Source organism: Camelina sativa, chromosome 13 (genome assembly GCF_000633955.1).
Source record: "Camelina sativa cultivar DH55 chromosome 13, Cs, whole genome shotgun sequence".
Classification (NCBI taxonomy): Eukaryota; Viridiplantae; Streptophyta; class Magnoliopsida; order Brassicales; family Brassicaceae; genus Camelina; species Camelina sativa.
In genome coordinates this window covers 776390-798026 of record NC_025697.1, presented here as the reverse complement: position 1 = coordinate 798026, position 21637 = coordinate 776390, and the positions used below count along the sequence as shown (strand labels likewise).

At 40.1% G+C, this 21637-nt stretch overlaps 9 protein-coding genes and 1 non-coding gene across 12 annotated transcripts; 6 read left to right on the top strand and 4 right to left on the bottom strand.

Moving 5' to 3' along the window:
• On the bottom strand, positions 16-2994 carry LOC104734293 (protein REVEILLE 4). Of its 3 annotated transcripts, none has more exons than XM_010453840.2 (9): positions 2651-2994; positions 1959-2016; positions 1742-1865; positions 1500-1658; positions 1265-1390; positions 1077-1186; positions 803-862; positions 339-505; positions 16-103 (listed from the first exon to the last, which is right to left on the bottom strand). In XM_010453840.2, the coding sequence occupies exons 1-8, from the start codon at positions 2866-2868 to the stop codon at positions 500-502; spliced, it is 861 nt and encodes a 286-aa protein (XP_010452142.1). In that variant the 5' UTR covers positions 2869-2994; the 3' UTR covers positions 16-103; positions 339-499. The 3 variants fall into 3 exon arrangements, with proteins under 3 accessions (XP_010452142.1, XP_019090224.1, XP_010452141.1); XM_019234679.1 differs by having other exon boundaries at positions 339-483; XM_010453839.2 differs by having other exon boundaries at positions 339-461.
• LOC109124451 (protein REVEILLE 4-like) lies at positions 4133-5954 on the bottom strand. Its single transcript, XM_010458066.1, has 6 exons — positions 5737-5954; positions 5045-5102; positions 4828-4951; positions 4586-4744; positions 4351-4476; positions 4133-4272 (listed from the first exon to the last, which is right to left on the bottom strand). Exons 1-6 carry the CDS (start codon positions 5952-5954, stop codon positions 4133-4135), a joined length of 825 nt encoding a protein of 274 aa, XP_010456368.1.
• On the top strand, positions 6364-7816 carry LOC104734294 (pentatricopeptide repeat-containing protein At5g02830, chloroplastic-like). Its single transcript, XM_010453841.2, has 5 exons — positions 6364-6946; positions 7039-7126; positions 7254-7458; positions 7580-7687; positions 7811-7816. Exons 1-5 carry the CDS (start codon positions 6364-6366, stop codon positions 7814-7816), a joined length of 990 nt encoding a protein of 329 aa, XP_010452143.1.
• LOC104737805 (protein REVEILLE 4) lies at positions 8090-9260 on the bottom strand. The gene is made up of 3 exons (XM_019234431.1): positions 9043-9260; positions 8351-8408; positions 8090-8257 (listed from the first exon to the last, which is right to left on the bottom strand). Exons 1-3 carry the CDS (start codon positions 9258-9260, stop codon positions 8090-8092), a joined length of 444 nt encoding a protein of 147 aa, XP_019089976.1.
• On the top strand, positions 9600-11207 carry LOC109128420 (pentatricopeptide repeat-containing protein At5g02830, chloroplastic-like). The gene is made up of 5 exons (XM_019234678.1): positions 9600-10252; positions 10345-10432; positions 10560-10764; positions 10886-10993; positions 11117-11207. The coding sequence occupies exons 1-5, from the start codon at positions 9670-9672 to the stop codon at positions 11120-11122; spliced, it is 990 nt and encodes a 329-aa protein (XP_019090223.1). The 5' UTR covers positions 9600-9669; the 3' UTR covers positions 11123-11207.
• Positions 9670-11122, top strand: LOC104737804 (pentatricopeptide repeat-containing protein At5g02830, chloroplastic-like). Its single transcript, XM_010458065.1, has 5 exons — positions 9670-10252; positions 10345-10432; positions 10560-10764; positions 10886-10993; positions 11117-11122. Exons 1-5 carry the CDS (start codon positions 9670-9672, stop codon positions 11120-11122), a joined length of 990 nt encoding a protein of 329 aa, XP_010456367.1.
• LOC104734296 (pentatricopeptide repeat-containing protein At5g02830, chloroplastic) lies at positions 12468-16849 on the top strand. The gene is made up of 12 exons (XM_010453842.2): positions 12468-13118; positions 13211-13298; positions 13426-13630; positions 13752-13859; positions 14032-14196; positions 14286-14879; positions 15076-15141; positions 15239-15319; positions 15626-15723; positions 15839-16049; positions 16150-16210; positions 16378-16849. The coding sequence occupies exons 1-12, from the start codon at positions 12536-12538 to the stop codon at positions 16695-16697; spliced, it is 2580 nt and encodes an 859-aa protein (XP_010452144.1). The 5' UTR covers positions 12468-12535; the 3' UTR covers positions 16698-16849.
• LOC104734297 (DNA topoisomerase 6 subunit A) lies at positions 16814-18500 on the bottom strand. The gene is made up of 2 exons (XM_010453843.2): positions 17873-18500; positions 16814-17702 (listed from the first exon to the last, which is right to left on the bottom strand). Exons 1-2 carry the CDS (start codon positions 18401-18403, stop codon positions 16950-16952), a joined length of 1284 nt encoding a protein of 427 aa, XP_010452145.1. The 5' UTR covers positions 18404-18500; the 3' UTR covers positions 16814-16949.
• TRNAS-UGA lies at positions 18577-18658 on the top strand. Its single transcript has one exon. It is a non-coding gene; the product is annotated as a tRNA-Ser (tRNA).
• Positions 19589-21226, top strand: LOC104737803 (two-component response regulator-like APRR7). The gene is made up of 5 exons (XM_010458064.1): positions 19589-19916; positions 20007-20168; positions 20267-20400; positions 20575-20739; positions 21002-21226. The coding sequence occupies exons 1-5, from the start codon at positions 19589-19591 to the stop codon at positions 21224-21226; spliced, it is 1014 nt and encodes a 337-aa protein (XP_010456366.1).

Genomic DNA, 21637 nt, shown 5'->3' with positions numbered 1-21637 from the left:
ATTTTGATCTCTTANCACTGGTTCTCTGACCTAAACTGCATATGTTCCTCTTGTTTGTGACGCCTCATTTATGTTCTCTTCAGGCAACAACCGTAAGAAGCATCTGACACAATCCACCAAACTCAGAGATCAGATAACTCTTAACGCAGATCTTAAGGGAAGTGTGATCAGAGATCATGTGAGAAAGCAACTAAAGTGACAAATGAGAAACATTTAGGTCTTATGCAAACCTTAGTGAACTGTCTACCAGCTATTATGTAATTAAAGTAATATAAACTATCTGATTATAGTGAAGTGTTTTATCTTGGTATCGGATATAAGATATAAACCACACTTACTTGATAGCTGGTCAACAATTGCTGCCAGCAAGAAGAAGTCGTCAAAAAGAGATATAACTTGTTGAGTTCTTGATCAGTGTTCCAGCACTAACAGCTACGACCTTAAGTGTTCAGGACCTTCCTCTGCAGCATCAACGTGTTCAGACTATATCATGGTTAGATTACATCTGTTGCAAAAAAAATCAATCCAGCAGCCAGCGGTTGATGCGTGAATAGAATAAATATATGTATATCTCAAAGCGCACAACAACCCTCATTTAATCATAGGAACGGTGAAAAAGTAACACTCACTAAGGGCGATCTAGTCTTAATTTCTAACGGTTTAGGCAATTTAAATTTGAAGGCACATAGTTAGCAGATCCGTTTGGTGTAAGAGACTATTTCTCTCTAAGTCTTAACACGGAAAGAAATATGTATCCCACATGCTAAACGAGAACAGAAATTAAGATAAAATTAACACTTACAGACGGTTCGAAGTCAGGGTTTGACAAGTTCACTGTGAGGTTTCTCATCAACAGCAGAACCTGCAAAACAAACTGTGGTTAGTGAAGGATACTAGAAAAAGAACAGTCACTGACAGCTACAAATAGGTACTCCTAAAACTGACCCATGGTTGTAGTATCCCTATCAACATTTTAAAAAGGAATCTATATATAGATCCTTTATTAAATTCAGCTGTGTGAGACGACTATAAGGTCAGTACGTGAACTATTTAGAGGCAAGTACGCTCCAACTCACAGTTTCAAAATTTATAGGATCCATTTCCTTGAGTTTTTTCATGCGGCCTTTGCTGTCAGGATCGAAGACACTCCCAATGAAATTATAAACCTCAGCAAAATCAGGAAGACCTGCAAAGCAACCATTACAACAGTTTCCACCATAAAATGAAAACTCAGAAATAGTCACCCAACTTTTCAGATAAGTACCATGCATTGAGGGAGCTGGTTTTGCCAGTCTTAAATCTTGGGAATCTGATAGTGTTCTGCTTGAGCTTCCTATACCAGATGCTGCAGGACTACTCTCACTTAGTATGCCATTTGATCCAACAACAACTGAAACAATAATATTCTAAGCCACATTTAGCATATGAAACTTCATAAGATAGAGTAACTCCACTACCAAAGCAAACTACAGAAATTGAGTAGAGATGAGAATGCATGCCTTCTGGTCCACAAAAAGCATCAAGTTCATCTTCTGGTGGAGTAACCCCGCTTACGGCTATGTTTAGCAATGCAGAGGTATCATCATCCCATGAAGTATAGCCAGGAAGGTTATTTATTTGAGGAGGAAAAGTCATGGAAACGTGAAGCGACATTTGAGCTGCAGAATTGAGGTGCGGTCAGATTGATTACATGTAACTTAATCTGTCCACCCAAAGCAATATCTATTATAGTGGAACTGACCATTCTTCGATGCCTTTTGAGGATATGGGTGAGCAGCTTTGCGCTTAGGCCTAGGGGGTGGCACATGTGCTAAAGTCCCATTTTTCTGGACCTTTAAAAAGTATTTTTGGGCATGGCTCCTGATCTGCAGCAAATTAAACAGGCACAGGAAGATTGAGAGGGGAAATGTGCCAAGGTTGTATACTAAACCAAAGCTCCAGAGAAGCTGATCTCAAACCTGAATAACTGTCTTTGAACCAACAAAGTCTTCTATTTTTTTCCAGTCCCGATCAAACCTAGGGACACAAGAAAAACTGTCAGCAACAAAGTAAAATTCTTTTTTCAGAAAAAAGAGACTTTCACGCACAAAAGTGCAATGTAACCATTACCAAAATCATGCACTTAATACACAGAAGAAGAAAGTTTAGGACTGGTTGGAAAATGATTTCATGCATTGCTCTAAAAGCTTGACTTTGTAGTAATTTTTTCAGTTCTCATGTTGAAACCAGATGCCAAGTCCTTCATTGAATCATTTTGGCAACCTTAGATAAGATTAACTACACTTTGGTTTTATGAGAAAAAAAAAAAGCATTCATCAAGAGACTAATTGAAACTCTGGTCTATCTGAATACAATCATACCTAACCAATCAAAGAAGACATTGCTGCTTCTTTAATTAAAATCCATTTACATAGGCAAAAACTCCAGATGACCAAACTCTGATCTGATAAAAGTTCATCACTTTATCAACCCTAACCTAACATTTTAACTGAAGGGGTCAACTTCACGGATCAGGTAGTGTAATTTATCATAGATTGAGCAAAGTAAAAGCGAAATTACGCAAAATTCAATTATAATTAGAGCTGGAAACACACAGAATCAAATTCATAGTGGAAGAAGAAAAGGTAAGAATAGGAGCGGGTGAAATTACAATTGAAGAGCTTCCAGAAACTTATCGTGCTCTCCTTCAGTCCAACTCTCTCTGGACTTAGTGATCGTGTAAGCTTTCCTCACTTTCTTCTCCGGTGCTTCCCCAGCTTCCGTCGATAAAGAAGAAGAAGAAACCGTCGTGGTCGTCATCTCAGCAGTAGCATCTGTAATTGTTTCCGACGGTAGTGCTTCACCGACCACCGGATTTGTTGAGGTCATCGGTTTTTTTCCTTTCAAAGATAGCGATCGTTTAGAGAGAGAGAGTGAAGAGAGAAGAAAGCTTTAGAGAGAGAAATGACAACGATATCCACATGCCCGCCCGGCAGGCAAAGAAGTTAGTGTAATAATATGTGGAAGAGCTTCACTTCCAATTTCAGGCCATCCATTTTTCTCCTTTTTTTATAATAAAAATTTGGTAAATTTGGTAAAACTAATCACGTGACACGTGTTATCAACGTACCAAATCGGTTTAGGTGTACCAGTGAATTTAACACGAGAAATCCGGTCCGGTTCGGGAGTAGTAAGAGTGGGCCTTTCAAATCCAATCCATCGACAGGTCTTCGGATAGAAAACCAGAAAAAAACTGAGCCACAATGATGATGGTGATGATCCTAACCGTTGGCGAGGAATGAGAGACCTTGTCATCGTCTTTGGCTCCTCCTCCGCCATTACCAATCCTCACCACCACCACCGTCGCTGTTACGCCACCGCACCAGAATCGAACCGTAAAACTAAACCGAGTCCTTCTCTCACCAAGCTACTTCCCTCACTACCGCAGCAACACTCAGCTTCTTCTCCTGCTCCAGTTTCCGCGACTCATTCTCTCTCTAGCCACTTCTCTAACGTCGTTAGATGGATTCCTGATGGCTCGTTGGAGTATTACGCTGATTTCGCCTCGAAGCTCGCTGAGGACGGCCGAATTGAGGACGTCGCTCTCATCGCCGAGACTTTGGCTTCAGAGTCCGGAGCTAATGTGGCGCGTTTTGCTTCCATGGTTGATTTTGATCTCTTATCGAAAGCGATTTCTTCGAATCTTCGACAAGGTAAGATTGAGAGCGTGGTTTATACTTTGAAGAGGATTGAGAAGGTAGGGATTGCTCCATTGGACCTTGTCGATGATTCGTCTGTGAAATTAATGAGGAAACAGTTTCGTGCAATGGCTAACTCTGTGCAAGTAGAGAAAGCTATTGATCTACTGGAGATACTCGCCGGTAAATACTATATCAATCTTGCTGTCCTGTTACACTACGTTTTTAGACCAGACTTTGAACCTCTTGAATTGAGTGGCTGCTTCTTATTTCAGGTCTCAGATTCAAAATCAAAGAGCTGGTGGATCCTTTTGATGTTGTAAAGAGTTGTGTTGACATTTCCAATCCTCAGTTAGCTATTAGGTAAGCTTGTTGACACTCCCCTAATAACGATTCAGGTTAATGGTTTTTGAAATTTAGAAGGTAAGCACAAGAATGCTGAATATAGTGTGCTGCTAAGTGCTAACGATTTGATCAATATGGAATGCAGATACGCATGTCTTTTGCCACATACGGAGATATTGCTTTGTAGAATTATTCATGGTTTCGGAAAGAAAGGAGATATGGTANTAAACCTCAGCAAAATCAGGAAGACCTGCAAAGCAACCATTACAACAGTGTCCACCATAAAATGAAAACTCAGAAATAGTCACCAAACTTTTCAGATAAATACCATGCATTGAGGGAGCTGGTTTTGCCAGTCTTAAATCTTGGGAATCTGATAGTGTTCTGCTTGAGCTTCCTATACCAGATGCTGAAGGACTACTCTCATTTTGTATGCCATTTGATCCAACAACAACTGAAACAATAATATTCTAAGCCACATTTAGCATATGAAACTTCATAAGATAGAGTAACTCCACTACCAAAGCAAACTACAGAAATTGAGTAGAGATGAGAATGCATGCCTTCTGGTCCACAAAAAGCATCAAGTTCATCTTCTGGTGGAGTAACCCCGCTTACGGCTATGTTTAGCAATGCAGAGGTATCATCATCCCATGAAGTATAGCCAGGAAGGTTATTTATTTGAGGAGGAAAAGTCATGGAAACGTGAAGCGACATTTGAGCTGCAGAATTGAGGTGCGGTCAGATTGATTACATGTAACTTAATCTGTCCACCCAAAGCAATATCTATTATAGTGGAACTGACCATTCTTCGATGCCTTTTGAGGATATGGGTGAGCAGCTTTGCGCTTAGGCCTAGGGGGTGGCACATGTGCTAAAGTCCCATTTTTCTGGACCTTTAAAAAGTATTTTTGGGCATGGCTCCTGATCTGCAGCAAATTAAACAGGCACAGGAAGATTGAGAGGGGAAATGTGCCAAGGTTGTATACTAAACCAAAGCTCCAGAGAAGCTGATCTCAAACCTGAATAACTGTCTTTGAACCAACAAAGTCTTCTATTTTTTTCCAGTCCCGATCAAACCTAGGGACACAAGAAAAACTGTCAGCAACAAAGTAAAATTCTTTTTTCAGAAAAAAGAGACTTTCACGCACAAAAGTGCAATGTAACCATTACCAAAATCATGCACTTAATACACAGAAGAAGAAAGTTTAGGACTGGTTGGAAAATGATTTCATGCATTGCTCTAAAAGCTTGACTTTGTAGTAATTTTTTCAGTTCTCATGTTGAAACCAGATGCCAAGTCCTTCATTGAATCATTTTGGCAACCTTAGATAAGATTAACTACACTTTGGTTTTATGAGAAAAAAAAAAAGCATTCATCAAGAGACTAATTGAAACTCTGGTCTATCTGAATACAATCATACCTAACCAATCAAAGAAGACATTGCTGCTTCTTTAATTAAAATCCATTTACATAGGCAAAAACTCCAGATGACCAAACTCTGATCTGATAAAAGTTCATCACTTTATCAACCCTAACCTAACATTTTAACTGAAGGGGTCAACTTCACGGATCAGGTAGTGTAATTTATCATAGATTGAGCAAAGTAAAAGCGAAATTACGCAAAATTCAATTATAATTAGAGCTGGAAACACACAGAATCAAATTCATAGTGGAAGAAGAAAAGGTAAGAATAGGAGCGGGTGAAATTACAATTGAAGAGCTTCCAGAAACTTATCGTGCTCTCCTTCAGTCCAACTCTCTCTGGACTTAGTGATCGTGTAAGCTTTCCTCACTTTCTTCTCCGGTGCTTCCCCAGCTTCCGTCGATAAAGAAGAAGAAGAAACCGTCGTGGTCGTCATCTCAGCAGTAGCATCTGTAATTGTTTCCGACGGTAGTGCTTCACCGACCACCGGATTTGTTGAGGTCATCGGTTTTTTTCCTTTCAAAGATAGCGATCGTTTAGAGAGAGAGAGTGAAGAGAGAAGAAAGCTTTAGAGAGAGAAATGACAACGATATCCACATGCCCGCCCGGCAGGCAAAGAAGTTAGTGTAATAATATGTGGAAGAGCTTCACTTCCAATTTCAGGCCATCCATTTTTCTCCTTTTTTTATAATAAAAATTTGGTAAATTTGGTAAAACTAATCACGTGACACGTGTTATCAACGTACCAAATCGGTTTAGGTGTACCAGTGAATTTAACACGAGAAATCCGGTCCGGTTCGGGAGTAGTAAGAGTGGGCCTTTCAAATCCAATCCATCGACAGGTCTTCGGATAGAAAACCAGAAAAAAACTGAGCCACAATGATGATGGTGATGATCCTAACCGTTGGCGAGGAATGAGAGACCTTGTCATCGTCTTTGGCTCCTCCTCCGCCATTACCAATCCTCACCACCACCACCGTCGCTGTTACGCCACCGCACCAGAATCGAACCGTAAAACTAAACCGAGTCCTTCTCTCACCAAGCTACTTCCCTCACTACCGCAGCAACACTCAGCTTCTTCTCCTGCTCCAGTTTCCGCGACTCATTCTCTCTCTAGCCACTTCTCTAACGTCGTTAGATGGATTCCTGATGGCTCGTTGGAGTATTACGCTGATTTCGCCTCGAAGCTCGCTGAGGACGGCCGAATTGAGGACGTCGCTCTCATCGCCGAGACTTTGGCTTCAGAGTCCGGAGCTAATGTGGCGCGTTTTGCTTCCATGGTTGATTTTGATCTCTTATCGAAAGCGATTTCTTCGAATCTTCGACAAGGTAAGATTGAGAGCGTGGTTTATACTTTGAAGAGGATTGAGAAGGTAGGGATTGCTCCATTGGACCTTGTCGATGATTCGTCTGTGAAATTAATGAGGAAACAGTTTCGTGCAATGGCTAACTCTGTGCAAGTAGAGAAAGCTATTGATCTACTGGAGATACTCGCCGGTAAATACTATATCAATCTTGCTGTCCTGTTACACTACGTTTTTAGACCAGACTTTGAACCTCTTGAATTGAGTGGCTGCTTCTTATTTCAGGTCTCAGATTCAAAATCAAAGAGCTGGTGGATCCTTTTGATGTTGTAAAGAGTTGTGTTGACATTTCCAATCCTCAGTTAGCTATTAGGTAAGCTTGTTGACACTCCCCTAATAACGATTCAGGTTAATGGTTTTTGAAATTTAGAAGGTAAGCACAAGAATGCTGAATATAGTGTGCTGCTAAGTGCTAACGATTTGATCAATATGGAATGCAGATACGCATGTCTTTTGCCACATACGGAGATATTGCTTTGTAGAATTATTCATGGTTTCGGAAAGAAAGGAGATATGGTATCTGTTATGACAGCATATGAAGCCTGCAAACAGATTCTAGATACTCCTAACATGTATATATTCCGAACGATGATAGATGTTTGTGGGCTGTGTGGTGATTACGTTAAATCGAGGTACATATATGAGGTAATTCCCTTCCTGTACTGAATGTTTTGCATAAGTATACTTTATTTGAGCCATTAGGTTTACTTTTGTCTGCCGTCCTGCATTTGAGATTTGTTGTAGTTAACTCACAATCTTGTGGCAGGATCTTCTCAAAGAAAACATTAAGCCAAATATTTATGTTATGAACAGCCTAATGAATGTTAATTCCCATGATCTTGGGTACACACTAAAAGTATACAAGAATATGCAGGTATGTTTCTTTCTATCTCTTGATATGTAATTTAAGCTATAAGATTAGGTGAACTATCTAGATAGTATTTCGAATTCTTAAGTGCTATTTTGATGTTGGTTCAATCTACCCTCAAAATTTCAGATATAGGAATAGGTATTGACTGACCTTCAAATCTACATGTCATGGGCAGAAACTTGATGTTACAGCTGACATGACATCCTACAACATACTGCTGAAAACATGTTGCCTGGCTGNCTGGTGGAGTAACCCCGCTTACGGCTATGTTTAGCAATGCAGAGGTATCATCATCCCATGAAGTATAGCCAGGAAGGTTATTTATTTGAGGAGGAAAAGTCATGGAAACGTGAAGCGACATTTGAGCTGCAGAATTGAGGTGCGGTCAGATTGATTACATGTAACTTAATCTGTCCACCCAAAGCAATATCTATTATAGTGGAACTGACCATTCTTCGATGCCTTTTGAGGATATGGGTGAGCAGCTTTGCGCTTAGGCCTAGGGGGTGGCACATGTGCTAAAGTCCCATTTTTCTGGACCTTTAAAAAGTATTTTTGGGCATGGCTCCTGATCTGCAGCAAATTAAACAGGCACAGGAAGATTGAGAGGGGAAATGTGCCAAGGTTGTATACTAAACCAAAGCTCCAGAGAAGCTGATCTCAAACCTGAATAACTGTCTTTGAACCAACAAAGTCTTCTATTTTTTTCCAGTCCCGATCAAACCTAGGGACACAAGAAAAACTGTCAGCAACAAAGTAAAATTCTTTTTTCAGAAAAAAGAGACTTTCACGCACAAAAGTGCAATGTAACCATTACCAAAATCATGCACTTAATACACAGAAGAAGAAAGTTTAGGACTGGTTGGAAAATGATTTCATGCATTGCTCTAAAAGCTTGACTTTGTAGTAATTTTTTCAGTTCTCATGTTGAAACCAGATGCCAAGTCCTTCATTGAATCATTTTGGCAACCTTAGATAAGATTAACTACACTTTGGTTTTATGAGAAAAAAAAAAAGCATTCATCAAGAGACTAATTGAAACTCTGGTCTATCTGAATACAATCATACCTAACCAATCAAAGAAGACATTGCTGCTTCTTTAATTAAAATCCATTTACATAGGCAAAAACTCCAGATGACCAAACTCTGATCTGATAAAAGTTCATCACTTTATCAACCCTAACCTAACATTTTAACTGAAGGGGTCAACTTCACGGATCAGGTAGTGTAATTTATCATAGATTGAGCAAAGTAAAAGCGAAATTACGCAAAATTCAATTATAATTAGAGCTGGAAACACACAGAATCAAATTCATAGTGGAAGAAGAAAAGGTAAGAATAGGAGCGGGTGAAATTACAATTGAAGAGCTTCCAGAAACTTATCGTGCTCTCCTTCAGTCCAACTCTCTCTGGACTTAGTGATCGTGTAAGCTTTCCTCACTTTCTTCTCCGGTGCTTCCCCAGCTTCCGTCGATAAAGAAGAAGAAGAAACCGTCGTGGTCGTCATCTCAGCAGTAGCATCTGTAATTGTTTCCGACGGTAGTGCTTCACCGACCACCGGATTTGTTGAGGTCATCGGTTTTTTTCCTTTCAAAGATAGCGATCGTTTAGAGAGAGAGAGTGAAGAGAGAAGAAAGCTTTAGAGAGAGAAATGACAACGATATCCACATGCCCGCCCGGCAGGCAAAGAAGTTAGTGTAATAATATGTGGAAGAGCTTCACTTCCAATTTCAGGCCATCCATTTTTCTCCTTTTTTTATAATAAAAATTTGGTAAATTTGGTAAAACTAATCACGTGACACGTGTTATCAACGTACCAAATCGGTTTAGGTGTACCAGTGAATTTAACACGAGAAATCCGGTCCGGTTCGGGAGTAGTAAGAGTGGGCCTTTCAAATCCAATCCATCGACAGGTCTTCGGATAGAAAACCAGAAAAAAACTGAGCCACAATGATGATGGTGATGATCCTAACCGTTGGCGAGGAATGAGAGACCTTGTCATCGTCTTTGGCTCCTCCTCCGCCATTACCAATCCTCACCACCACCACCGTCGCTGTTACGCCACCGCACCAGAATCGAACCGTAAAACTAAACCGAGTCCTTCTCTCACCAAGCTACTTCCCTCACTACCGCAGCAACACTCAGCTTCTTCTCCTGCTCCAGTTTCCGCGACTCATTCTCTCTCTAGCCACTTCTCTAACGTCGTTAGATGGATTCCTGATGGCTCGTTGGAGTATTACGCTGATTTCGCCTCGAAGCTCGCTGAGGACGGCCGAATTGAGGACGTCGCTCTCATCGCCGAGACTTTGGCTTCAGAGTCCGGAGCTAATGTGGCGCGTTTTGCTTCCATGGTTGATTTTGATCTCTTATCGAAAGCGATTTCTTCGAATCTTCGACAAGGTAAGATTGAGAGCGTGGTTTATACTTTGAAGAGGATTGAGAAGGTAGGGATTGCTCCATTGGACCTTGTCGATGATTCGTCTGTGAAATTAATGAGGAAACAGTTTCGTGCAATGGCTAACTCTGTGCAAGTAGAGAAAGCTATTGATCTACTGGAGATACTCGCCGGTAAATACTATATCAATCTTGCTGTCCTGTTACACTACGTTTTTAGACCAGACTTTGAACCTCTTGAATTGAGTGGCTGCTTCTTATTTCAGGTCTCAGATTCAAAATCAAAGAGCTGGTGGATCCTTTTGATGTTGTAAAGAGTTGTGTTGACATTTCCAATCCTCAGTTAGCTATTAGGTAAGCTTGTTGACACTCCCCTAATAACGATTCAGGTTAATGGTTTTTGAAATTTAGAAGGTAAGCACAAGAATGCTGAATATAGTGTGCTGCTAAGTGCTAACGATTTGATCAATATGGAATGCAGATACGCATGTCTTTTGCCACATACGGAGATATTGCTTTGTAGAATTATTCATGGTTTCGGAAAGAAAGGAGATATGGTATCTGTTATGACAGCATATGAAGCCTGCAAACAGATTCTAGATACTCCTAACATGTATATATTCCGAACGATGATAGATGTTTGTGGGCTGTGTGGTGATTACGTTAAATCGAGGTACATATATGAGGTAATTCCCTTCCTGTACTGAATGTTTTGCATAAGTATACTTTATTTGAGCCATTAGGTTTACTTTTGTCTGCCGTCCTGCATTTGAGATTTGTTGTAGTTAACTCACAATCTTGTGGCAGGATCTTCTCAAAGAAAACATTAAGCCAAATATTTATGTTATGAACAGCCTAATGAATGTTAATTCCCATGATCTTGGGTACACACTAAAAGTATACAAGAATATGCAGGTATGTTTCTTTCTATCTCTTGATATGTAATTTAAGCTATAAGATTAGGTGAACTATCTAGATAGTATTTCGAATTCTTAAGTGCTATTTTGATGTTGGTTCAATCTACCCTCAAAATTTCAGATATAGGAATAGGTATTGACTGACCTTCAAATCTACATGTCATGGGCAGAAACTTGATGTTACAGCTGACATGACATCCTACAACATACTACTGAAAACATGTTGCCTGGCTGGACGGGTTGATCTTGCCCAGGACATATACAAAGAAGCAAAGCGAATGGAATCTTCCGGACTTTTGAAGTTGGATGCCTTCACATATTGTACTATTATAAAGGTACAATATCCACATTTTTGAAAAACTAAGTCTATCATTATCTTTTGCTTTTGTATCCCTTAAGTCTCTGAATAATTCCTTAAGATCAGGTTTTTGCAGATGCAAAGATGTGGAAATGGGCACTCAANAATTTTTTCAGTTCTCATGTTGAAACCAGATGCCAAGTCCTTCATTGAATCATTTTGGCAACCTTAGATAAGATTAACTACACTTTGGTTTTATGAGAAAAAAAAAAAGCATTCATCAAGAGACTAATTGAAACTCTGGTCTATCTGAATACAATCATACCTAACCAATCAAAGAAGACATTGCTGCTTCTTTAATTAAAATCCATTTACATAGGCAAAAACTCCAGATGACCAAACTCTGATCTGATAAAAGTTCATCACTTTATCAACCCTAACCTAACATTTTAACTGAAGGGGTCAACTTCACGGATCAGGTAGTGTAATTTATCATAGATTGAGCAAAGTAAAAGCGAAATTACGCAAAATTCAATTATAATTAGAGCTGGAAACACACAGAATCAAATTCATAGTGGAAGAAGAAAAGGTAAGAATAGGAGCGGGTGAAATTACAATTGAAGAGCTTCCAGAAACTTATCGTGCTCTCCTTCAGTCCAACTCTCTCTGGACTTAGTGATCGTGTAAGCTTTCCTCACTTTCTTCTCCGGTGCTTCCCCAGCTTCCGTCGATAAAGAAGAAGAAGAAACCGTCGTGGTCGTCATCTCAGCAGTAGCATCTGTAATTGTTTCCGACGGTAGTGCTTCACCGACCACCGGATTTGTTGAGGTCATCGGTTTTTTTCCTTTCAAAGATAGCGATCGTTTAGAGAGAGAGAGTGAAGAGAGAAGAAAGCTTTAGAGAGAGAAATGACAACGATATCCACATGCCCGCCCGGCAGGCAAAGAAGTTAGTGTAATAATATGTGGAAGAGCTTCACTTCCAATTTCAGGCCATCCATTTTTCTCCTTTTTTTATAATAAAAATTTGGTAAATTTGGTAAAACTAATCACGTGACACGTGTTATCAACGTACCAAATCGGTTTAGGTGTACCAGTGAATTTAACACGAGAAATCCGGTCCGGTTCGGGAGTAGTAAGAGTGGGCCTTTCAAATCCAATCCATCGACAGGTCTTCGGATAGAAAACCAGAAAAAAACTGAGCCACAATGATGATGGTGATGATCCTAACCGTTGGCGAGGAATGAGAGACCTTGTCATCGTCTTTGGCTCCTCCTCCGCCATTACCAATCCTCACCACCACCACCGTCGCTGTTACGCCACCGCACCAGAATCGAACCGTAAAACTAAACCGAGTCCTTCTCTCACCAAGCTACTTCCCTCACTACCGCAGCAACACTCAGCTTCTTCTCCTGCTCCAGTTTCCGCGACTCATTCTCTCTCTAGCCACTTCTCTAACGTCGTTAGATGGATTCCTGATGGCTCGTTGGAGTATTACGCTGATTTCGCCTCGAAGCTCGCTGAGGACGGCCGAATTGAGGACGTCGCTCTCATCGCCGAGACTTTGGCTTCAGAGTCCGGAGCTAATGTGGCGCGTTTTGCTTCCATGGTTGATTTTGATCTCTTATCGAAAGCGATTTCTTCGAATCTTCGACAAGGTAAGATTGAGAGCGTGGTTTATACTTTGAAGAGGATTGAGAAGGTAGGGATTGCTCCATTGGACCTTGTCGATGATTCGTCTGTGAAATTAATGAGGAAACAGTTTCGTGCAATGGCTAACTCTGTGCAAGTAGAGAAAGCTATTGATCTACTGGAGATACTCGCCGGTAAATACTATATCAATCTTGCTGTCCTGTTACACTACGTTTTTAGACCAGACTTTGAACCTCTTGAATTGAGTGGCTGCTTCTTATTTCAGGTCTCAGATTCAAAATCAAAGAGCTGGTGGATCCTTTTGATGTTGTAAAGAGTTGTGTTGACATTTCCAATCCTCAGTTAGCTATTAGGTAAGCTTGTTGACACTCCCCTAATAACGATTCAGGTTAATGGTTTTTGAAATTTAGAAGGTAAGCACAAGAATGCTGAATATAGTGTGCTGCTAAGTGCTAACGATTTGATCAATATGGAATGCAGATACGCATGTCTTTTGCCACATACGGAGATATTGCTTTGTAGAATTATTCATGGTTTCGGAAAGAAAGGAGATATGGTATCTGTTATGACAGCATATGAAGCCTGCAAACAGATTCTAGATACTCCTAACATGTATATATTCCGAACGATGATAGATGTTTGTGGGCTGTGTGGTGATTACGTTAAATCGAGGTACATATATGAGGTAATTCCCTTCCTGTACTGAATGTTTTGCATAAGTATACTTTATTTGAGCCATTAGGTTTACTTTTGTCTGCCGTCCTGCATTTGAGATTTGTTGTAGTTAACTCACAATCTTGTGGCAGGATCTTCTCAAAGAAAACATTAAGCCAAATATTTATGTTATGAACAGCCTAATGAATGTTAATTCCCATGATCTTGGGTACACACTAAAAGTATACAAGAATATGCAGGTATGTTTCTTTCTATCTCTTGATATGTAATTTAAGCTATAAGATTAGGTGAACTATCTAGATAGTATTTCGAATTCTTAAGTGCTATTTTGATGTTGGTTCAATCTACCCTCAAAATTTCAGATATAGGAATAGGTATTGACTGACCTTCAAATCTACATGTCATGGGCAGAAACTTGATGTTACAGCTGACATGACATCCTACAACATACTGCTGAAAACATGTTGCCTGGCTGGACGGGTTGATCTTGCCCAGGACATATACAACGAAGCAAAGCGAATGGAATCTTCCGGACTTTTGAAGTTGGATGCCTTCACATATTGTACTATTATAAAGGTACAATATCCACATTTTTGTAAAACTAAGTCTATCATTATCTTTTGCTTTTGTATCCCTTAAGTCTCTGAATAATGCCTTAAGATCAGGTTTTTGCAGATGCAAAGATGTGGAAATGGGCACTCAAAGTCAAAGATGATATGAAATCTGTTGGTGTAACCCCAAATACTCATACATGGTCGTCGTTGATCAGCGCCTGTGCCAATGCAGGTTTAGTAGAGCAGGCAAATCACCTATTTGAAGAAATGCTTGCATCTGGCTGTGAGCCTAATTCTCAGTGTTTCAACATCCTACTGCATGCTTGCGTTGAAGCTTGCCAGTATGACCGAGCGTTTCGTCTTTTTCAATCTTGGAAAGGAAGCTCAGTTAAGGAAGCCTTATATGCAGATGATATAGTTACTAAAGGTCGCACTTGCAGCCCAAATATATTGAAAAATCATGGTCCTGGGTCTTTGGTGAATAACAATTCTACTTCACCTTATATCCAAGCTTCAAATAGGATTTTTTTCAAGCCAACAACTGCTACATATAATATACTCTTGAAAGCCTGTGGTACCGATTACTATCGAGGCAAAGAACTGATGGATGAGATGAAGAGCCTAGGTCTTGCACCAAATCAAATAACATGGTCGACTTTGATCGATATGTGTGGAGGTTCAGGCGATGTAGAAGGTGCTGTACGGGTGAGTCAACTTTTCTCTTGATTTTTTTATAATAATTATTCATTCAAATCTCTTTCCTAAAAGAAAGAAATGACATAAGGGTATCACACTTCTCCAGCTCATGTTTATAAGCATTCATATACATTTATAGTATCATTTATGGGATTTACGCAGTAATTTGATAAGTTCCCTGATAGAAATTCTTCTTCCAGCACAGATTTTGAGAACTATGCATTCGGCTGGAACCAGACCTGATGTTGTTGCCTACACAACAGCAATCAAGGTATTAATCTCTCTCGTACTGCTGCCAACATGTCTGCCTTGTTCTTAATTATCGCGCAACTCAAAGGTGTGATGATTCAATCCTTATTATCTTGCAGATCTGTGCGGAAAATAAAAGTTTGAAGTTGGCATTTTCTTTGTTCGAGGAGATGAGGAGATATCAGATAAAGCCAAACTGGGTAATTTCCCTGTTCGAATGGCTTTGTTTCTTTTTTCCCTCTTTCAGCTACTAACGTCCTCCATATATGAAGTTCCCTTTAATGCTGTAAACTTTAACCCTCAGCAAGATAAATTGACCGTTTATACCCATCACGCCAGTTTAGGTAGAATCAGCAGACTGAAATTATCAGTGCTGTGTACAAAATTATGTATATAAAGTCCTGAAGTTATTAGACTAGTCTAAATTGACGGAATGCATTGCTAAGACATGGAAGCCGTTTCTCAATTTATTTCAGTATTTCTCAGTCCCAAAAGTTGTTTCTCAGGTGACCTATAATACACTTCTTAAAGCACGAAGCAAATATGGCTCTTTACTTGAAGTGCGGCAATGCTTAGCTATATATCAGGACATGCGAAAAGCAGGGTAAGAACAATTTACTTATATGGTGTACTTTAATTTCTCTTCTTGATGGTTCCGTATCTTCAAACAAGTGAGGAGGCATTCCTTTTTACTCACAAACAAAGCCACAACACTGCAGGTACAAACCTAACGATCACTTTCTCAAGGAACTTATCGAAGAGTGGTGCGAAGGAGTCATACAGGAAAATGGTCAGAGCCAAGATAAAATAAGCGACCAAGAAGGAGATAATGTAGGGAGACCTGTAAGTTTACTCATTGAAAAAGTAGCTACACACTTGGATGAGAGAACAGCCGGAAACCTTGCAATTGACCTTCAAGGACTTACCAAGGTAAGTTAATGGAGACAATGAAGTATTTTGTGCGCTTGTGATCCTATCAATTCAACTCCTTCAGCATATGCCCATGTCAAGCTTTTGCATTTATTTACAGGTTGAGGCTCGACTTGTTGTTCTAGCAGTTTTGCGAATGATCAAGGAAGACTATATGCGAGGTAAGATTCTAGACACCTATACATTTTGTCTCTTGCATTAACTTTTTTGACTCGGTAAACATTTCAAACGGGAACAGCTTAAGTTAGGACTAACGCATACGTGGTTGAATTTTATTTCAATAGAGACTAAAAAGCACACTTGCGACTAACTGAATCTCCCTTTGCAGGTGATGTTGTAATCGATGATGTGTTGATTATACTAGAAACCGGTGGAGCAAATACCGACTCAGGAAAGCAAGAGATTCTTGTCAAAGAAGCGCTAGTGAAGCTTCTACAAGATGAATTGTCTCTTGTGGTTCTTCCTGCTGGACAAAGAAATATCAAACAGGATGCACACTGTGTGGATGATGCAAACCAAGATACACCGCATACGTCAGAAAACAGCAAGTCATTTGTTAATATATCCTCGACGAGGAGACCTGCAATCCTGGAGAGGTTGATGGTGACAAAGGCGTCTCTGTATCAGTGGTTGCAGCGTAAAAAGTAGCTGTCTCTGACTGGTCACATTACTAATCAATCATAAGCATATTGTATACAATCTTTTAAATAACAAATGAGTTGTCTTCTAAATAATCAACTGACAGCTATCTTCCCAGTTCTGTGTAGATTCAAACCATAAATTAAAACCAAGTTTTGATCTGTGTAGTAATTCACATGCTAGGAAACAGGCAATTACATGATCAGAAACTTGAAATTTGTAGCGTACACTTGTTGGTCTCTCTAATTGAACAGGAAGACATCAGAGCCAATCCTGCTGCTGCAGCTTCAGGGGCAAGTAAACTTCTGATAAATACTGGAAACCAAAAGAGCTCAACGCCTGAATCTCAGCCTTCTGCTTCGATTTCACCATCAGATTAAGTTCCTCGACCCACCCAGGGTTTTTCTTCACGAAATCCTCCTCTAGCATATCTTTCCCGGTCTTAATATCCTGCTCAGTCATTGGCAACCTACACTGCTCAGGTATCTTATACTTGTCCAAATCACTTGGCCTGATCCCAAGCCACTTGATATCAGGTGTAGTCAAGTTTGCACTATCGTAAGACATGTTCTTCGACCCACATCCATAAACCGACAAGATCTTCAACCCGTAAGGATCACTATCCACCAAGGCAAGCACTGGAAGCTTAAGCTCCATTTTCATTTTCCTCAAGAAGAGCCTTGTGGCTACATCGGGCTGGCCTTTTGCAGTCACGATGATACAAGGGAACCGGTTGTAGAATCTGTCTTCTGCTAACCTCATATAAGCTGCATCTTTTTCAACTAAGAGTATGAACAAAGCATCACTCTGCATATCTCCAACCCGGTCAATGTTTGGTGGAATGGCTTTCCCACCCATTCCCATCTTTGTGCAATCTATCATATCTCCATTGTCACTGAATATGAGCCTTCCCACCACCACACCTTTCTCTGCTGCGATTACATTAAGGCTTGACCTTGTACAGCCGAGCATACACGAGACATCGTCCAACACAGCATCACTCTGCGTCTGGTCCTGAAAATTCATTAAGGTTACAAATTGGTTCAAAACCTTCCAAAATTGGCTCAACTACACAGATTCAATGCCATTACTTGCTCAATACCAAAATCAGATATATAGAGCTACTAGATCTAAACAATGACTATCATTCTCTAACTTCTAAACTGAAAGCAAGAAGATCCAACCTGGAAAAGCTTAACGTCGGTGTAGAAGAGATCACGCTTGGTGACATGAATCTTTCTGAGGCAGAGTTGGTGGATAAGGGCGAGGATACGAGTGGTGATGGTAGTCTTCCTGACAGAAGAAACGGAAGCAAAAGGCCGGAGGGTGGATTTGTCTTTTAACACAATACGGTCTAGCTCCGGGACATACAGCTGATTCGAGGCGGCGCGTGAAGGAACATTGAAGGAGAAGCCATCACCGGCGAGAATCGAACGGGCGATCTGGACGATGACTGTCTCTATCTCTGTCTGCACGGAGGAGAGTGAGAGATCTGCGACTTCACGGCAGGAAGATGAGAGAGAGAGATCAGCTAGGGTTAGAGGTTTCGATGAAGAGGAGGAAGCACCGCCGGCTCCGGCGGCGGCTTTGATAGAAGAGGAAACATAGGATTTGAAAAGCTCGAGGATAACTGCGTCTGGTTCGAGAATGCTTTTGAAAGGAAGTTCCTCCGCCTCGTCGTCTTTAGATCGTTTTCGCTTCTTCTTATCCGCCATCTGTAGACGGCGACGGAGATGCGGCGGCCGAGAGAGTTCTTGGTACTTACAATGGCGGGAAAATTTATTGCTTTAGGACAACGTACCTCGGGAATGTCAATCTCTAGGGCAACTTAAAGGATAGAATTACGAATCAGTTATATTAATTTAATTAACTGCTATTTAATCAAAACGTCGATATGTCCGAGTGGTTAAGGAGATAGACTTGAAATCTATTGGGCTTCGCCCGCGCAGGTTCGAACCCTGATGTCGACGACGTTCATTTTTACAGAATTTTTATTGGGTTTACATAGCGTAATTTACGGCCCATGTCTTTAGCCCAATATACTACTACATCTCTATAAAAAAATCTTTAAACGATAGTCTCTTCCGCCAAAATCAAATCAACGGTTCAGATGAGCTACGAGTCAACGTGTCAATCCAAAAAGATCTCAGATCTGCCACTAGCTGCCTGAACTACTGTTTTTGATCTACATTCCACGTCAGCGATCCTCGCCAATACGTGATGTGGAAATATCCGATCTGACGTGGAATTTCACAAACGTTCGGGACCTCTAGTTTTATCCACGTCAGAAATAACAAAAAAAATTTAATTTTGTTTTTGGTTTAATATTCTCGTCGACAAAATCTTTGTAATATCTATCTATCTCCGGAAAAATAAAAATCGGTGGCTTATGGTCGTCTCCGATTTCCACTCTCTGGGAGACAGCTAAAGAAAAGAAAAAAACTCATAAATCAACAAATTGTTCACTGTATTTTTTTCTTTCTGAAAAAGAAGCTTCGGTTCTTTGTGTATTTTGCTTTGCCTTTCTTTTTACTTTTGATTCCTTTGTGTTTCTCTCTAATTCCCAACCGAGTTAGCTGCTGCTTTGTGCTAGATCCATTTCTCTGGTGATTGATGCAACTTTTGGAGCTCGAAGCTTCCTTGTAAGATTGATTATTGTAAGATCAGTAGTACTCTCTTTGGAATTCAGATGCTTTAATTTTCTTTTCTTTTTTTTCGATTTGAAGTCGAGATTCAGGTTTTTTTTTATATGATTCTTCGAAAAGTTTACTTGATTGGGTTGGTTGTTTCAAATTTCGTTGTCTTCAACTCTGTGTTCTACTAATCTGGAGTATTATTCGATTCTAACTCCTCTAGCTTTACCATTTTTTCCGAATTTAGGGTTTCTGGCTTGTGGTGTGATGAATGTTAATAAGGAGGGGGAGGGTTCACGTTACCCAATCACTGATCGAAACACCGGAGATACGAAATTTGATAGGGTTGAGAGTCGGACAGAGAAGCAGAGTGAAGAAGATAAAGTTAATGGAATCACTATGGATGTGAGAAATGGGAGTCCAGGCGCTGGGCAAGGCTCTGCTGGACTGCAAATTCCACTCTCGCAACAAACATCAGCAACTGTTTGTTGGGAAAGGTTTCTTCATGTGAGAACCATTAGAGTTCTTCTTGTGGAGAATGATGACTGCACTCGTTATATCGTTACTGCTCTTCTTCGTAATTGTAGCTATGAAGGTCAGTTTTTGAACACTATGACTCAGCCTGATCTATATCACCATTAGTTTTGTTTGGTTGATTGATTATTATTAACTTTTGTCATGGCAGTTGTTGAGGCTTCAAATGGGATACAAGCTTGGAAGGTGTTAGAAGATCTAAACAATCATATTGATATTGTTCTAACAGAGGTGATCATGCCTTACTTGTCTGGTATCGGTCTCTTGTGCAAGATTTTGAACCACAAATCTCGTCGGAACATCCCTGTCATCAGTGAGTTTTTTTTTTTTTTGTACCTGGTTGAGTCTTCTCTAGCTTTTGTTGGAAGTAGATGCTTTTAACTACATTCCACTGTGAGATTTGTGTTGCAGTGATGTCATCTCATGACTCAATGGGGCTGGTCTTTAAGTGCTTATCGAAAGGAGCAGTTGACTTTCTTGTTAAGCCAATAAGAAAAAACGAACTTAAGATCCTTTGGCAGCATGTTTGGAGGAGATGCCAAAGTGTATGTCCTTGCTCATATATGATTAATTCAAAAAGATTTGGTCTTTGTGTTCGGGTTTTTATCCATTTAGGGTACAACTGGTGATAAGTAGTAAACTAGAAAGTCTTTGTCTAATTTTGGGCTGGTATCTTCTTTTTGGTTTCTCATGGTTTTTTCCTTCTGTCCTGTTCACAGTCTAGCGGTAGTGGAAATGAGAGTGGAACGCATCAAACTCAGAAGTCTGTGAAATCAAAGAGTATTAAAAAATCTGATCATGATTCGGGAAGCAGTGGTGAGAATGAAAATGGGAGCATTGGCCTGAATGCTAGTGATGGAAGTAGTGATGGGAGTGGCGCTCAGGTAAGACGAGTGTGCAATACCAATAATCAAATATAGATATCTGATAAGTTACCCTTTTGAAAAATTCTTCACCGTAAATGGTAGGGGTCGGATGATCGAACCACGCATGTGCACTCAGATGCTTGTAAATGGTGGAAGCGCTTAACTAATCAATTGTAGAACTCAATGATGTTTAACTTAGATCTTTTCATTGATAAACTGGGTGAAAAATTCTAGTTCATTCTGAAGTTTATTTTGCACATGTTTTATTTTTCAAACTTAGATTGATTTTGATAATACTCCTTTTACTCAGAGCTCTTGGACAAAAAAAGCTGTGGAGGTTGATGATAGTCCACGAGCGGTATCTCTATGGGATCGAGTCGATAGTACTTGCGCCCAAGTAGTACATTCTAACCTCGAGGTTCCAAGTAATCAGTTGGTTGCAGCACCTGCTGATAAGGAGACCCAAGAACAGGATGAAAACTTTGGTAGGGAAAGGAAGCTGTGATTTCTCAGTTTTTTACATACTTAAACATGATATTGAATGTTTTTCTTCATTCATCATTTTTGCAGAAGATGTCACAATGGGTAGAGACTTAGAGATCAGTATTCGTAGAAATTGTGATCTGGAACTGGAGCCAAAAGATGAACCCCTATCTAAAACTCCTGGCATTGTGAGACAGGATAATTCATTTGAAAAGAGCTCTAGTAGATGGAAAATAAATGTTGGGAAAGGACCATTGGATCTCAGTAGCGAAAGTCCTTCAAGTAAACAAATGCATGAAGATGGAGGCTCGGGTTTTAAAGCTATGTCTAGCCACCTTCAAGATAACAGAGAACCTGAGGCGCCTAACACTCACTTGAAAACTGTAGATACAAATGAAGCTGCTGTCAAAAATTCCGAAGAGCTTATGCACGT